This window comes from Sturnira hondurensis, unplaced genomic scaffold (genome assembly GCF_014824575.4).
Source record: "Sturnira hondurensis isolate 20B ecotype Veracruz unplaced genomic scaffold, ASM1482457v3 Scaffold0000880, whole genome shotgun sequence".
NCBI lineage: Eukaryota > Metazoa > Chordata > Mammalia > Chiroptera > Phyllostomidae > Sturnira > Sturnira hondurensis.
In genome coordinates this window covers 10,796,936-10,813,240 of record NW_028073511.1, presented here as the reverse complement: position 1 = coordinate 10,813,240, position 16,305 = coordinate 10,796,936, and the positions used below count along the sequence as shown (strand labels likewise).

The 16,305-nt window shown below is 46.5% G+C and overlaps 1 protein-coding gene across 6 annotated transcripts in view; it reads right to left on the bottom strand.

The window, feature by feature from the left end:
• Positions 1 to 15,737, bottom strand: part of TFAP2B (transcription factor AP-2 beta) — a 28,888-nt gene extending 13,151 nt beyond the window's left edge. Inside the window, exons 1-4 of one of the 6 annotated variants that reach the window (XM_037054676.1) lie at positions 15,417 to 15,737; positions 12,391 to 12,417; positions 10,677 to 11,135; positions 5,845 to 5,905 (exon numbers count right to left, since the gene is read on the bottom strand). In XM_037054676.1, the coding sequence (XP_036910571.1) occupies positions 5,845 to 5,905; positions 10,677 to 11,135; positions 12,391 to 12,417; positions 15,417 to 15,497 (628 nt within the window). In that variant the 5' untranslated portion in view covers positions 15,498 to 15,737. The remainder of the gene's footprint in view (positions 1 to 5,844; positions 5,906 to 10,676; positions 11,136 to 12,390; positions 12,418 to 15,416) is intronic. The other 5 variants (XM_037054692.1, XM_037054677.1, XM_037054705.1 and 2 more) reach the window with 5 other exon arrangements.
• Positions 15,738 to 16,305: the final 568 nt, after the last annotated feature.

Below are 16,305 nucleotides of genomic sequence, written 5' to 3'. Positions count from 1 at the left end.
TTTTCAGATTTCTGGCTCTGTCCATGGGGTCCAAGACCTTATTCCATGGCAGATGAGTGATGCTAGGCCACGGAATGGATCTTGCGCATGGACATGGTGGTGGTGGTGAGTTACACAGAGGCTCCTTCTTACTCATTCCCCTCATCATATTCTGTCATCAGTGAAGTTGCTTCTCATATGAGAGTGACCCAATGAAAAATTGAAGTGTGAGTGTTAGTTAAATTTGAGTAAACTATGGAGTTAAATTCACTTAATAGTCAGTGTTCGGCGTGGGAACATCTATAATTTAATTCTTTTTAACAGCATCCATATCCGTTTTAGTCTCCCTCATTCCTCACAGGGGTTCCGATGTCCATATTTCAGATTCGTGGTCAATTTGTGGTCATGGAAACTGACACTACAGAGCATTGGAACACTGTTCTCCAAAATGTAGGTGGCCCCTTGTATTTTCAACAAGGTATGAACTGTATGAATAAAGTGTATAAAAACTCATATTTGAACTCCACAACATTTTTATGTTTAAATATTAAGAATATTTTAACAGGAAAAAACCCACTAAGCTAAAAGCAGTTAATTTCATTCCTAGTTCCCAGATAACTGAATATCTCCTGAGGATTGGAATTTTATCTGCTTCTCAAAGTCCCAGACGCCAAATCTCTTAAAAAGCCAGGCCTTTAGAGACACTTTGTAACCTGCTCTCTAACTTCACTGTTGCTAATTTTCTGATTTACCAGACAAGAGCTATTTCCTTCCGGGAATGTATATTGCTCCCTCCTGTGGGCTGTACCTTCCTCTGCATATGCATTATCAACTAAATATCACCAATCCAGTCGGCTTCTGTCAACACACTGCTGTCTGAGGGTGGGGGTGGACTGGTTTTTGTTTTTTCATCCCTAGACAACTATTTGAACGGACATGATTCAGATATGTCCATTTTTTAATTTAAGCATCAATCATATTCCTATTCTCTATTTTCTCATTCTCAGGTTATAAGCCTCTTTTCCACCCTGACCTTATCACTGGTCACCTAGGCTAGAGCCTAACACCCTTCTTGTCCCAACTTTCCTTTAAGTCCATGGTGGTACTGGTATCATCTACCTTCCCCTCCATTCTCACATCTGTTCAGCTCAGCTGATTAACCCTATATTTTATTCTTAGTCTTTTCCCTTCTGCTTTCCTCCAGTTTATCAATAAACCCAGAAAGCAACAGGGCCTGGTTGATTTGTTAGTAATTATGAGCACACTGTTCCTGCTCACGGAACCCAGAGATGACTAAGATAGGTTTAAAGCGACAGCAGGAAATGGTAAGGAAATGGAGCATAGCACAACTCAGCGTGAAGCTTTCAGTTCTTTACATGTTTACAATTTTCTGTGCATACATTAAAACTGCCCCCCCCTTTGGTTCTCAGTTGGGTAGCAGAGCTAACTTCTGGGTGGAACGCCCTCAATACTTGCACCCCTCCTCCATTTTCCCTTGCATTTTGGGGGGAGAGAAGAAAAAGGTTTAAAAACTGACTAATATTTCCTTACAGTGACTGGAGTTTTATTTAAGAAAGAGAAGAAAAGCTGATTAGATAAAATATAATTTGTTAATGGAGTACACAGAGCCAAAGTCTTAATAGACTAGCTCTTCATCTGTATTCTTTAAACTGAAGTATGAAATTGTAGCTTTGAGATCTTTGTGTTTGCCTGGAAACATACCCTCTGTGAATCTGATCTGCTGGTGGGAAAAGAGAGGAGAAATAGATTCACACATTAAGTCCCTCAGAAAGATACATGGACTTAAGTATATAAACCATACCAGGAATCCTCCAGGAGGTTGAGTATTACTCAAAATAATTTCTTCTCACTAGCAAAGCACCCCTTTCCTTATACTTGCATTGTTTTTCATCTACCTGAGGGATATATATATATATATACATGTATATATCTTAAGTGTATAAATGTAAGTGCTGAAATCCCAGAAAGAAAAATAAAACATTCCCACAAAGAAAGCTGGAACATAAAAAAGCTACAAACATTCACTGTTGGCAGCCTTTAGGGGTAAAGTCTAAGAGGCTAGAGACAGAGTTTGGTCCCATCACTTACTTGACATGTGGGATGTTGAGAAAGTCATTTTTCTACTCTCTCTCTGGGTTTCCACACCAGGGGTAGTGGGGGAGGCGGGGGAGGGAGTAAAAAAGAGTGTGTATAATGTTTCTAGCTTGAAAATTCTATGGACCCTGATTACTCCCTGGGTGGCTGGAATGTATCTCAGAGTTTCTACTTGAATACTTGGTGGATCCAAGTCAGCTCTGGAAAGACAAACCTCTTTCTCTGAGAGGAAACTCATATCCTTCCAGAGGCACTGACAGATTCTCAGTACTTTTTTACCTTTTCAGTCAGAAGGAAGAAACCTAAAAGAATCCACTGTAATTAAAATTGGCAATTATCTTATTCTTCCCCCACCCCAGAGAAAGTCCACACCAATTAATGTGTGTGTGCGTGGGGAAGGGGCCAGAACTAACAGGGAAAAAACTGGGAGACAGCGGAGGTTGAGCTGAGTCTAACTAAACAGGATATCCCTAAGACCAGTGAAAATGCCCCACAGTCACAGCATTTGAACTTGGACTCCAGCCACGCTAGCCTTTCCAAGAAATCCCAAGGTTTTTGTGTTTTTTTTTTCCTTTCTGCCCACGGTGTCAAACCAATTGCATATTGGCCTCTGATTGCACCCGAAACTTTTTCATAAAGTCTAGGTGAGCCCTTTTTTAAAAAGTTAGACCGTAGGATGTTGGCAGTGGTTATGGTACTAGTTGGGCACCATCCTGCCTGCCCCCTCCCTGAGACGGCCCAGATTCCTAATCTTAACGGAACTGAGAATTAAGAATGATTTTTTAATGTCTCGTTGGATTTTTAGACTGCTAATGTACCGAATCCTTCTCATTATTACTTTATTGATTGCTCATTGACCAGCCCCCTTCAAATCGTATTAACCACCCTCTGCCGGTTTAGATTAGGAGAGTTTAAAAAGCACCTTTCATTATTCCCCCCAGTCCTGCCATGGAGTTGAGACTCTGAGATTTGGCAGCTTAATGGGATCTCTAATGGGGCAGCTAAGAGGAGAGGGGCCACGGTCCCTGCCGATTGCATTAATAGCTCAAAGGGGGCCAATACAGAAAATTAGCCGTAAACGAGCTCTGGAGATCCTCAAATGAAAGAGCCATTTATCACGCTGGCTACCTTCACTCCACTCGTTTGCTCTCTCTACTGGGAACAACTCATTTCCTCTTAACTAAATTACTTCAGAAATGTCAGCTAAGCCCAGATAGCAAACATAACAAGAGACCTAGCCTATAATCCGTGGTGTGATATCCACACAGGTGAAAAATTGGACTGGTTAAATTTTAGAAGTGGGTGCTTCCGTAATGAAGGAGAGGGAGGGAGGGAGGGAGGAGAGGAAGATCCTTTATGCCTAAAATTCTAAATTTTCTGGCTTCATAGGCACAAACAGAGACACCAAATCCTGGGCCAGTTGGGGAACTTTTATTAACAGGTTAGAATTTTAAAAATCTCTTTAAAAGCCCATTGGAAAATAAATTAAACTACTGAGTCTCCTGCCAGTTGTTGAAATGTAGGATATTTTGGTGAGAAAACTTTCTTACCTTCTCCTTTATGACATTAAACTTTTGGAAACATCCCTCATAAAGGCGGAGGGAGGGGCAAAGTCGGGAGACCAGAGAGCAGAGAAGGAGTCAATGAACTGATAACATTACTTTAAGTGGTTCATGGTGCTTTAGAACAATAAATCAACCACTTATTCTTATTTAGCCCATGGCTCTCTAAAGATAAAAATAAGATATCAGGGTCTTTTCTTCATGTAACAAAGCAGATCCCTAAAACAGTAAATAATAGAGTTGACCTAACCCTTCCTAGCCATGCCATGCCCCCCTAAATCAATCAGGTGACAGGGGTGCCCCTCACGTGTGTAAGTTGCATATTAAAAAAAGTCTGGGGGGCCCTGCAAAGTAGCATACGTTTCAGAACAAAACCAACAACTTTAGCCAATATTCTCCTTTTCTTATTCCTGAGCAAACCCTTATACACAAATATCCACATTCTGCTGACAAGCACATCCAAGCCCCGAAAGCCAAGCATCACACACCCAGGACTATTTTCAGCTCCCTTTGGTTAGGCAGGCGAAGTTCTGAATATTTTTATGGGCCTGGCTATTAATAACATTTCTGATTGGTCATCGGTTGGGCATGCCCACTGCCAGTCCAAATGCTATTTCTAGGATACGGACCCTTAAGCTAAGGAGTTCTAGCTTCTCATGAAAACGGAGGGGGAACTCAAACAAAAGAAGAAACAAAAACAGCCAATGGAGAATTGCTGGTGTCCCAGCCCTACCCCACCCTTCCCTCATCAGCCAGCAATTAACCAGAAGAGGAGACCCGAGAGGGTACGGTGAACGTGAGCTGTCAGCACAGCTGTGAATCTAAGCGTGGAGACACCCGGCAAACCCAAAGCTGGCACTAAAAACCGAACCGATACTATCTAAGGAAGAGAGGGAGAGATGTTTGAAGCACCACTCCAATACTTTTGCCCCAAACCTTACTGTTCTTCAGATGTTACATTCCAAAGACAAATGGCACCTAAGTTCAGCTTCTATCATCCACCTCCCACCTCTCAGAGCTACTTTCTCTGCCCTTGTAAAAGAAGAAAATTTAGAATGTCTCTCCCTTTCTGGAACCCTTACTTCACAACCCTCCTACTACACGAGCTTGGCTCTAGATTATTTTCCAAAACACCTTTTTCTTTTTCATTGTTTTTGTCAAAGCCACGTGGTTCCAATGAATCACAAATGACTGAAGCTAGGGACTGTTGACACCAAACATAAGGACAGGTCTTCTCCAGCACGGATAAGAAAGGGTTACTGTAGTTAAAACTGTATCTCCCAACACCAGTTCTTGCGATAATTAAAGATTGTTCTGTTTACAAATTCAAGCTCCTAAATTTGTGGCATGTGAGTGACGTTCGGGCTTTCCGACAGTCACACTAATCGCCAGGCATTCTCTCAGTGACTGTCAGAGAAGACGGGGTGGGGGGGCGGAAATTAAGCAGCTGCAATACGCCCGAAATGAGTTATTGTAATTACATTTAATTAGTTTAATTAGTTAATTATTTTGCTTACAGCTGTACAAGAGACTGCAAACATTTGTTAATATCACATGCCCTTTAACAGTATGGGGTGATTCCACAGCCACACTAAATCATGAACGCATATGTAGGAAGATTTAGAAATGTGCATAGGCTGTCTCAGCTTCTCAGGATGTGCATATTTAGCAACACATTTGGCACAATTAAAAAAAAAAGAAACAACTCATGAAGCACAGAGTACTGGGGACAAAATTACCGCCAAAAAAAATCAAACACAAAAACAAGGAGAAGAGGAACTATCTCAACGACACAAGGTTTGGTTCAGCAAACTCCAGTTATTAATGAAATGATTACCGTACATTTTGAAAACAGTGTTTCCCAGCTAGTTCCATATACAATGGTAGTTCAGTTCTTTAAGATAGTAGTGTCTAGAGTTGCTACCAAATGCGCCACCAGAAAAAACCAGCAATAGTCTCCGTCCTTCTGTCTCTCTCACCCGGGTTTTCCACCTGTGCTTTTCCCTCTTCCCTCCCCATTTCCTTCTTCCCGACATGCCCTTTCACCCAGACAGCGCTGTTCTGTAATTGTGAACAAACATTTGTATCTTATAAAACAATGAAGTGCCCCCAAAGTGAAAACTCATCGTGAAGACATGAATGCACAGGAGAACTTTGTTTACTGTGGGGGGGGGGGAATAATCCGTACCTTTTTTTATGACAGACTGGTCCAATAGATTCATGCCGCTGTTATTGGCATCTTCAACTGACTGTGAATATAAAAACATCACTATTCAAATTGACTGGATATTAAAGAATCACACACATAAATCATGTCATTCCAAACTGGAGTTTCTGTTATTTCCATTTATATTAATTCACAAAGGGAGGTTTTATTATTATCATTATTATCTCCAAATCAACACAGAGATGAAATTCACCCAAATTATACATTCTTCCAATGGAAGAAGAGGAAAAAGGAAACTGTGAGAGGCTTCTGGGATGTAATATTGGTTGAGTTATTATATTAAACAGATATTACATAGACATATAAAGTTTTATAGTATTTGCTCTTATGAAAATTTTGCAACAGCTGAAAATATTTCAGCAATATTAGTGAGGGCAATTTCACTTTTCTATTCTATCCCAGTGTATCTTAATTCTAGCATCCTTTTACCAATACATAATGGTTTACATTATGGGATTTTAATTAAAGTCTGAGCAGCTTGGAGTGGAATGCAAACAGCAGCACATAGGAACACGTTTGCAGGCGCCAGGACCACACACCCACTGAAGTCCGTACGCATCCCTGTGAGCTACGAACTTTGTGCTGCACGACAGCCCCTCGGAAGAACCTGCACAATCTGCTCGCCCTCCCAACCCCGCTGCGGCTGCTTCCCAGCAAGAAGCACACCTGTTTGGAAGGCAGTAACTAGAGACACACACATACAGAGGTCCCGATGCTCCCAGTCAGCACCTAGGTAATGGCAAAAAGAGCATTCATCTTCTATCCCAGTTTCATCCCTCCCAAGGAAAGTTTCCACCCTGGGTGTTGGCAGCACTTCTGAAGGGAAATAGCTGTTGGAATGAGTCTCTTACTGTCTGGCTGTGCATACTGCCCTCCCCCCCCCCGCCCCCCGGCAAAAGCTGTGGATTTCCTTCCCTACCCCCCTAATGAAAATAAGTGATAGTTCTTTCTGAAATGTACAGTTGCTTTCCTTGATCCACAGAAATCTAAAGTTGGACCAATCTGTCACCCACTCTACAGAGAAGTGACAAGCAAAGGGCTCCAGAAGGAGGCGGTGTTTTCACAGCACCTCCCACCTAGACCTGCTGCGCCCCCAGGCGAGGTGTGTGCTCCCCAAAAGGGAGAGACTGTCTCCCCCAAGCAAGCAGCATATTAAAGACGAGATGATCTAATCACAGAGGGTGCATGTTCATTTGTTTCTTTTGGTTTTTAATGGTCATTCTTCTTTCCTCAGAAAGGTGAAGAAAACTATTATTGTCAGTAAGGAGCATTTCCCATGTCGCGACATGCCATGTAAATCTTAAGAAATAGTGAAAAGCCTTTTAAAAAATAACTTTATGTAACTTGTTTGGAGCACCCCAGGGGACCCCACGACGCCACACGCTACGCTCACGAGCCTGCACGGGCAACACGTCCACGCAGGACAGAAACCCTCGCCTGTGTCTGTGGGAGGGCAGACCCGCGACCTCCCCGGCCTGGACCACTGAGCCCCCACACCTCACCCTCACCTCTGTACGTAAATATGTATATACGCCTCATCAGCGACGTGGGGTAGTTGTGGTAGTTAATGAGAAGGCTCTTGTCTGATTTTCTATCTAATTACGGCCGCCTGCTGGGTTTTTGTACAGGATATTCACGCAGCATGCTGGCGCTTAATCGTCACGGGGAGGATCGTAAAGATTTAATTAGGACTGCATGCGGAAGCGCAGAAAAACAACTCAGACTCGTAATTACTAGACTTCTTTAGTTAAAAGTGATACCAGGGGTTGCTTTAAGACACTAGGGTGTGTTTGAGTGTGTGTGTGTGTGTGTGTGTGTGTGTGTGTGTGTGTGTGTGTTGCGCGCGCTCGCTCTGGTGTCCGTGCGTGTGCATGCACGCTGGGAGGTTTGACTTAACATCCTTATGTTGTTTATACTCATGGGTGGTAGAGGTGATGAGAGGTTAGAGAGCAAAGATCGGAAGAAGAAAAGAGGTGCTCCGGGTAGCTAAACAAACTTCAAACTAGGTGTCATCTCAGTCCCTCTTTCTTTCTCATGCTGTTTGTTTGAGTTTTTAACACCGTCCTTCCCCACCCCTACCCACCCCTCCCCGCAACACGCAACGGATGAAATGTAGCATACTCAGAACCCAAACAGCGATTTGCTAGTTTAATAGCCCCTGTGAGTAAATTGAAATAGAAATTGACAGGGTTTTATAGTTTCACTTAAAAAATATTAGTAGCATTTGGTTAATTAGCTCTCCTCTCATGGTTGGGGCGGTGGCCATGTGTTTGTGTTTGTGTGTCTGGGTCATACAACAGCCCTCCCCCCAGGTGAGTACACAAGGCTGTGAGGCCCACCACCAAGCAGCACCTTTGGGATCAGTGTGATCGGTGGCTGGGGTGGGGATAGAGGGGATCCGGAACTCACACTAGGCCCTTGAGATCGAACAAGTGACTGAGGTACAGGCTCAGGCACTCTCTGATCGATTCTAAAAAACCTCCCCGCACAGCCAACCCATTCAGTAGCTGGAGGGAACAATGAAACCCCCACTGGTTAGTGTAACTTTGGCCCCAGACCTCCAGATCCTGAAGTCCAAAGTGGGACCTCTGGATTCAGGGCCTGGGGGGCGGGGAGGGGCTGGTCCTACATATATCTTCTCTCCCTTGTCTTCTTTTGTCACCTGCCCTGTGTCAAGTCAAGCACACTTCAGCAAGATCGTCCCTGTCTGGGAAAGGTGAGAGGTTGCGTGCCCGCTGACCCTTTGCATTGGAGGCCTCCCCACGTCACCGGATGAGCAGCTGAGATGCTTCTAGGGAATGAAGGAAGCAGAAGTGTGGTGGGGAGGAGAACGGTCAAGGCTTGGGCCTGCAACTACTCTCCTTTCGGCTCTCTTCACCTCGAGGCAGGGTTTCAGGGCCAGCACCAACTCAGCTCGGCCTGACGCGCCTCTTCCACAAGGGTGCTCTCCCAAATGCACAGACCTGGCCCTGCTTTTCTCTCGCCCTTTGCATTTGGCCAAGCACTAAAAACTCCTCACAACTATATATTTAAAGATCCAAAATCAAATAAATCGACTTCCTTTTTGGAGGGAATTCCTATGCTGGGTCACCTGAGCCCCCGCCCCCGCCTCTGGGCCAGAGGGTGGGGGTGACAGCCAGTGTTAGCACTCACTGCCAACAGCACTGGGGATGGGCTGATCCACTTTCATTATCTAGCACTTTGAACCTTGCTCAGGGAGGTTAATTTAAAAACTTCCCCCAGACACACATTACTCCAATGCATTGACAAATCCACAACTATTAAATATTTCCTTTCTCATGTGATATTCTGAAAGAAGCAATATCTTTAGACAGGGACAGCCAAGCTCAGTTAAATCAACAAAACTATCATTCTTATTACTGTAAGTAAATTCAGCCACAAATCGGGTGATGCCACCATTTTTGGAAATAATAAATAACCGGATTTCTTTTAAAACAATAAACCACGACAGACTATGCATAGACAGCATGCGATCCTACCACCACATCTTACTGTTCAAAATACATCTTGCCATCAAAGTAGAGAAGGACTTGTGCATCCTTTTCCCTTTCCAATTTTTATTTTCCTTTGCTTCAGATGTATGTCTAAAATGATGCATAATGTATACAACTATGCCAATGAGACCAAAGTGTCAATTAAATACTTTTCAACCATATTTATCTTTCCTGGAGACTATTTAAACTAAGGAGCAAAAGGAGACCTGCTCAGAATCACCCAGACAGGTTTTAGAAATCATTTCTTTGATGTTTCTTTGTTTAGTTTAATCAAGTATTCTCAACCAAATCAGGCTCCATTGTGTAGGTTGCAGATGGGATAGTGTGTGGGTAGGGGGAGCATTTTGAGCCTTTTGTTTTAAGAAATAAACACGTGATGTTTCTCAACTGGGAGAGAGGCATTGGGGAGAGGACAGTATTAATGGAGGGAGGGTACTGAAGAGGGATGTGGAGAATATTGCTCCACGGTTGTTTAATGAACCAAAAGGTGAAAAAAATCTCTAAAATGGTAGTTGTCCCCATAGACACCCAAACAGAATTATGCCTTTGTGGGTCTCTCCCCATAAATATTCCATTTATCAGGTGATGATTCTGGAACTCAGTTATCTCGGAAAGGGGTTCTGCAGCTTATGGGGCATTCGGAGGGATACATGACTGGGACAAATGTAGCACATGTGTTTACTCCAATGTGCACTGTCATGCTTAACCAAGTCTTTGCAAATCCAGGAGGAACCTCTGGAGCCTGCAGAGGACTGTGCCTCGAGCCTGTACCTCGATGCAGCAGCCCCAGCCCTTAGGCAGAGGGTCTTCACTGGCCAAGTCATCTGGCCAGGCCCACTCTGGGATGTGTTGAGGGGGAGGGGTGCGGTGCATTGGGGAGGGCGCCCGGCTTGCTCACACAAAGTGCAAGAGAATAGGAAGGAACCAGTAGCTAAGACAAGGCAAAAACATCTCCCCTTAATTCTGATGATTCTAAATTATCAAAGGACACGCATATATTTTCTCCTTCATAATTTCATTTCTAATGGCTCTACTTTTCATAATTGGACCTCCAGAAATAGCCACCATAGAGCCACACACGTTCGCACACACAGAAACAGTTGGGTATGCGTGTCTGGAGGGTCCTGTTCTAAAGATGCAAACTACCTCCTGCAGAGAGAACAGAGCTGCCCCACCCCCGCCGCCCCTCCCTCCCGGAGCATTCGCTATTTATTTACTGTCTTTTCTTTTGCTTGCTTGTTTGTTTGTTTGTTTGGTGGTGGTGGTGGTGGTGGTTACCTGTACATCTTCCATTCCCGGATGCCCGAGGCCGTGCAGCGAGAGGCTGTCGCCCATGCCCGCGTCCAGGCCGTGGTGTGCCGAATGCAGCAGCACGTCCGGCCGGCGGACCGAGTGGTAGTCCCTTCGGGGGTCGAGGCCGGAGAGCTGGGGCAAGGCGGCCCGAGGCTGGGGCAGGAGAGAGCCGGCTTCGGAACCCACTTCTTGCCTCTGCCGTTGTCCCCAGGGATGCTGCTGGGGCTGGTGCAGTGGGTTCAGGGAGTAGGGGTCGTTGACGTGGGAGTAGGGGTCCTGGCTCTGGTGGTAAGGGAGCGGCTGGTAGGGGGGCGGGAAGTAGGGCGGCTGGAAGTCTGACGACGGAGTGTGGGACAGCGGCGGGGCGCTGGAGTAAGGTCCTTGGGACACCGAGCCCAGCTGGGAGAGCCTGGAGCTGTGGCTCGGGACGCCATCATGCCGGTCCTGGGAGCGGAGAGAAGGGGGGAGAGAAAGAGAGAGAGAGAGAGAGAGAGAGAGAGAGAGAGAGAGAGAGAGAGAGAGAGAGAGAGAGAGAGAGAGAGAGAGAGAGAGAGAGGGAGAGAGGAAAAAAAAACACAAGCGACAAATGGAGAAGCCTGGCTCCTGTACGTTCTTCCCGGGACGGGGGAAGCAAGAATCTGAAACTTATGCTGCCAAGTTGACTCAGAGGGCAAACGATTTTTAGCAATTCCAAATGCAAGGCTTTGGGGAGGGAAATGGGGAGAATCACCCACATAACCGACATCTGAGCCTTCAGTTAAGAGTGCAAAGCCAGCAAAAAGGGTGAGGGGGAAGTAACTGTATGGAGGGACATTCTTAAGTTTCTGAATTAAAAATGTAGTGATCTCACATATAGTACTTGCTGTTCTCAGGGTTTTAAACAATTTTTTGTAACTCTGCCAGCGTTCCAAAGTGTAACACAGAAAACTTGACACTCTCTGCCGTGCTGCTCCTCCAGTTCAACGTCAAATTCTGTCTCCCCCAGAAACCCAGCGGGCTGCCCAGGGGCCCCCTGCACAGCCCGGTAATTCCGGGAGCTCCCAGGAATCTGCCCGATCGGAGCTCCCAGTCACCCCTCCCTCCCCAAGAGGAGTTAATTTAAATAGTGTGGGATTGAAACGGATCTCATTTGAAATCATCTCCTAAGCCCACGTTAAGTCAAATTGTGGTCTTAAGGAATTATTTCTAAGGTTGCTTTTCTATATCTAATGCGATTAACTCTCCAGGGTATGTTAATGAAGGACCCAAGGTTGCGAGGGGGTGAAAAAGCCCAGACAAGTTACTGCTGGTCCTGCCTGGAGCGGTAAACTGAGTGAAAACACGAGGGGGGCTCCGAGTTTATGTGTGTGAGGGGTGTTTAAGGTTCTCCCTCGTCTCTGTGGAAATGACAAGGTAAAGTCTTCGTGGTTCTTTTTGGAGAGATAGACACCTGAATTTCCAAACTGCAATGGCAAATAAAAAGTTTTCTGTTTGGCCTCCCCTCTCCCCAGCTGACTCGAGGAGCTCAGACGGAGAACACACAATGCAGAGAAAAGCAGCTGCAGCCTCGTCCAATTACGGTGCTAAATTACCAAGCCAAAGGCGCTCAGAGGAAGACAGGGACGGAGAGAGTGAGGCACGCACACGGAGACAGAGAGACAGAGAGAGACAGTGAGAGGAGGGAGCATGCAATTCTGGTACAACGTGAATCCAAACTCACCATGGATGAATAGGTGTGGACTAACATCTGGAAAAAAAAGCCTGGTTACTGCTCAAAATCAAACAATGATTTAAAAAAAAAATCAAGGAGTCCAGCAGAGAAACGAGCTGGACACAGAAGCAGAGCTTGAGGTGTTTCCAGGACAAGCCATCAAAAAAAAAAAAAAATCCCCCCCACCCCTCGAACAAGATTGGCGCTGCCTATCACACAGACGGAGCTGTTCATCGGTCCCTTACTGTCTTTTTGGCCTTTTTTTTCTTCTGCCGCTCTCCGGGGCTCCAGAAGCTGTCCTCTTCCACCCGAAGCTGGGCTCAGACTGCTCGGGCGCCCCTTCCTCCCTCCGCTTGCCTACACCGCCTCATAATAATTGATATTCATGACTATTAATATTACACGAGTACTTTAAAGGGAGAATGGAGGACAAATGGAGCGTGAAGCAGCAGCGAGCGCAGAGCTCCCCTACTATTGTAAATGACGTTCATTCAGTGGAGAATTACTAGATGTAATCAGACGAGGGGGCTGGCAAAGGCAGACTGGGGGAAAAGTTTAGCAGGAAAGAGTCAGAACTTCAATGAACTGAGCTGGGGACGCGCGCGAAGCAGCCTCCGCTTCCTTGGACGGGGCAGCGAGGGAGAGCATCGCTGGGGGCTTTTATCAAACCTGTTCCCGGAGAGGGACTTTCCTAATGGGAAGAACTGATTGCCCTAGGTGCTTTGTGTGCAGATTAAAAGAGCAGAATAAAAAGGCGTTGCCTCATCATTTGCAGGGGAGAGAAAAGTAAACCGGAGGCCCCCAACCCGTTGGTGGTTACAGTGGCGTTTGCAGACGTTCGCTGAATATTAGCGAATATGCTTAGTTAGGAAAGGACAGAGACGAGGTGGAGGGTTTCCACCCCTCGTGCAGCCTTCCTCTCTTTCATGCTCACACAGTCTGCGATTTTTACCTCTATTTAAAACGTACGCAATCAATCTTCAGGTACACTAAACTTATCCTTTCCAGGCAAAGCCAGGGGCAACAGAAAACCTTTTCGGATATTTCAGGAACCCGTTCAACTGGCTCGACTGCCATTCCTGTTAAAGTTCAACCTTCCTCCCGACTTAAATAGGCTCCTTCCACCAGGCTGCTGGTTTTCCTATATTTCTGAGCAGAAAATTGAGGCAGCTGGGGATAACCGCACTACTCTGCCACTCTCAGTCTCTCTCCTCTCTCCCTCCCCCTTTATTCACTGCCTCTCTTCCACCCCACCCCTTCCTTTTCCTCTCACCCTCCCTGCTTTCTTCTCTCTCTCCTTTCTCACTCGGGCAGTTTACTTTTCATAATCTACGAGCGAGTTATATCCTGCTTACTTTTCAGGACGCACTGATACCTCTCTGTGTGCGCCCCAAGCTGTTTACACCGTGGCATCATCCCCGCTAGTGTCTCGCCCACTTCGGCCGCTCGCATTTGTTTTAAAGCTATTTCTAATGTCTTCAACTTTGCCTTCATCCCGCCCGTTGAAGAAAGGAAAGGAGGCCGAACCGAAACAAACAGAAGCCTGAGGCGCGGCTCCGAGTTACAGTCCCCACATAATCACAAAGAGGAAAGAAAGGGAAACTCCAAGCATCAGTCGCAGAAAGACCCGTCTCTCTGTCTCTGTCCGCGTCTCTCCACTCCCGCCTCCTTCCCGAAAATCTGGACTCAGGGCAGAGCTGGGGCCGGGGCGGGGGGGGGGGGGGCACTGGGCGCTGGTGCAGCCTGCGGGGCGCGGCGGGCGGGCCCCTGGGTCCGGCAGGACCGGCCCACGGCGTCGGTCGGAGCTCGCGGCCGCTTCTGGGCGAGGCCTGTTCCCAGCATCCGCGGGGCAGCTCAGGGCCGGGCTTTTGCGAGTTTCCCCGGAGCAACGGGGTCGCGTCTCCCCCATTGGTTGGGGGAGCCTCTATGCGTCCCATCGCGGCCCTTTCGTCCTACCAGGCACTGCCCTGGCCCGCCGTCCGGTTTCTTTCCCTTTCTCCCTCCTTTCTCCATCGCTCCTGCTTTGCAGTCTCCGCTGCCCGCTCGCAGGCTCCGACCGTCCCCTTCCCTAACTCCTCCTCGCCTCTCTGCAGGCTTTTTTATCTTTCCTCCCTCGACGTCTCCTCCGAGTCTCCGCTTACCCCCTTCCCCTTGCACCTAACTTGGGGTCTCCGAGTCCACGCTGCCCCGGAGCGAGGCTCCGAGGGCCGCCGGCAGCCGTTCCTTCCCACCCCGCCGCGCGCCCCGCACCGCCGCCCGCCGGCCTGGGAGCCGCCCCGCCGTGCGGTCGCTCGGCTGCAGAGACCAAAGGGGCTTCGCGGGCGCGGCCCGGTCCCTCCAGCTGCAGGCGCCTCGGGCTGCGGGCAACTTCTCCAGCCGGAGGGAGAGTTTCGCCTAAAGAACCGTGTGCACGGAACAAGGGCAGCTCATTTCGTTAAAAATGCCCAAACACAGGTTTGGTCGCTCTGGCCCTCAAAGAAGCAAAACCCAAGAAAAGAGAAAAAAATTGTGGCAGCTCCTTGGCTTGTGTCCTACAGACACCCCTCTATCTACCTCCCTCTTTTTAATTTTCCGTCCTCTACTTGGATCCGTTCGTCATCGATTTCAGGAATTTTACTGAAAATAAAAATTAAAAGCCCGAGTCTGTTACCAATGAGGCTTGAAAACTTAATTCTGCCCCACACTCAGAACGAGGAGAGCCTCTGTCTGCCTTTAGCAGACTTTCCTTTCTCTGCCCACCTTCCTCGCCGGAGTCTATTGGGGTGGGGGTGGGGGGCTGCGAGGAAGAGAGAAGGAAAAATAAAAGAAATAAAAGAGAAATCTTCTAAGTTAGAGTAGTCAGACTGCAACCTCAAAGTGCTTTTTTCAGAATAGTCAAGTCTCCTCAAACCAGCTTTTCTAAAAGTTAGAGAAAGCGGAAAACACCGACCGGAAATCTGCGAGTAAATAGCTTAAAAATAGGTATCATTGGGGTGTCAAGAAGCTCAAATTCTCTATCTGCAAAACTCTAAGATGCATCTGGGGTGTGGGCTCACCTCATAGATATCTTCGTACTTGACATTCTCCACGAGCTTCCAGAGCATGATGGCAGCCTGGTCTCTAGGAGGTGAGTGCATTCATGTGAGGAGCAGATGTCTGGCTTCTCAGGACTCTGCTGTCTGTAATGATCCATCTATAATTGGAAACGGGGGATACACACCAAATCCGACGCTCCTCTCCCATCGCAACTTATATCTGTTGTCTGAAACAATAGGCTGGAGAAGGAAGCCTCAGCAGAGGGAAAAACATTATTACACACGCAGGAGTTAGATGCAACCCACAGACATATATATTATAAAAATCATAAACACGTATTTACACCCAGAGACCCACATTTGGTTATATACGCACCCCTGGGTCACACAGTCTACAGACGCTAAACATGCATTTAAAGAGAGATGGCTATTCCGTGTGATTGATACAAATATACACATTTAAAACCTCTATATTGAAAATGATGAATCATTGTAGCCATTACCCAAAGTCTTTAAAATTCACAATGAGAAACCAGGGGGCCAACAGTCTCCCATTTTCTGTCTAGGTTTTAAAGGGGAGACCATTATTGAGATTTTAAAGCAGAAACTCCTATTCTTGTGTGTTCAGAAGGAGGGTATTTTGAAAGCTGGATTTGGGGGTTTTAAGGGTGATTTCTCTGTGTTGATGGTTACACAAGTGTTTTTCCAACTGCAACTCTGTCACTATAGAACAAAAAGCCAGCTCATTTCTAATATTGCTGGTCATTTGTCCAACATATGGGGTAACTTAAATACTGTACGATCACCCCAGTCTGCACTGTTTGTCATTTTAGGGGTTGTTGGTATGTATTTTCAACAGATTCCACATGCTGTTTTTTTTTTTTCTTGGCTGGAGTCTCCATTTTATGAA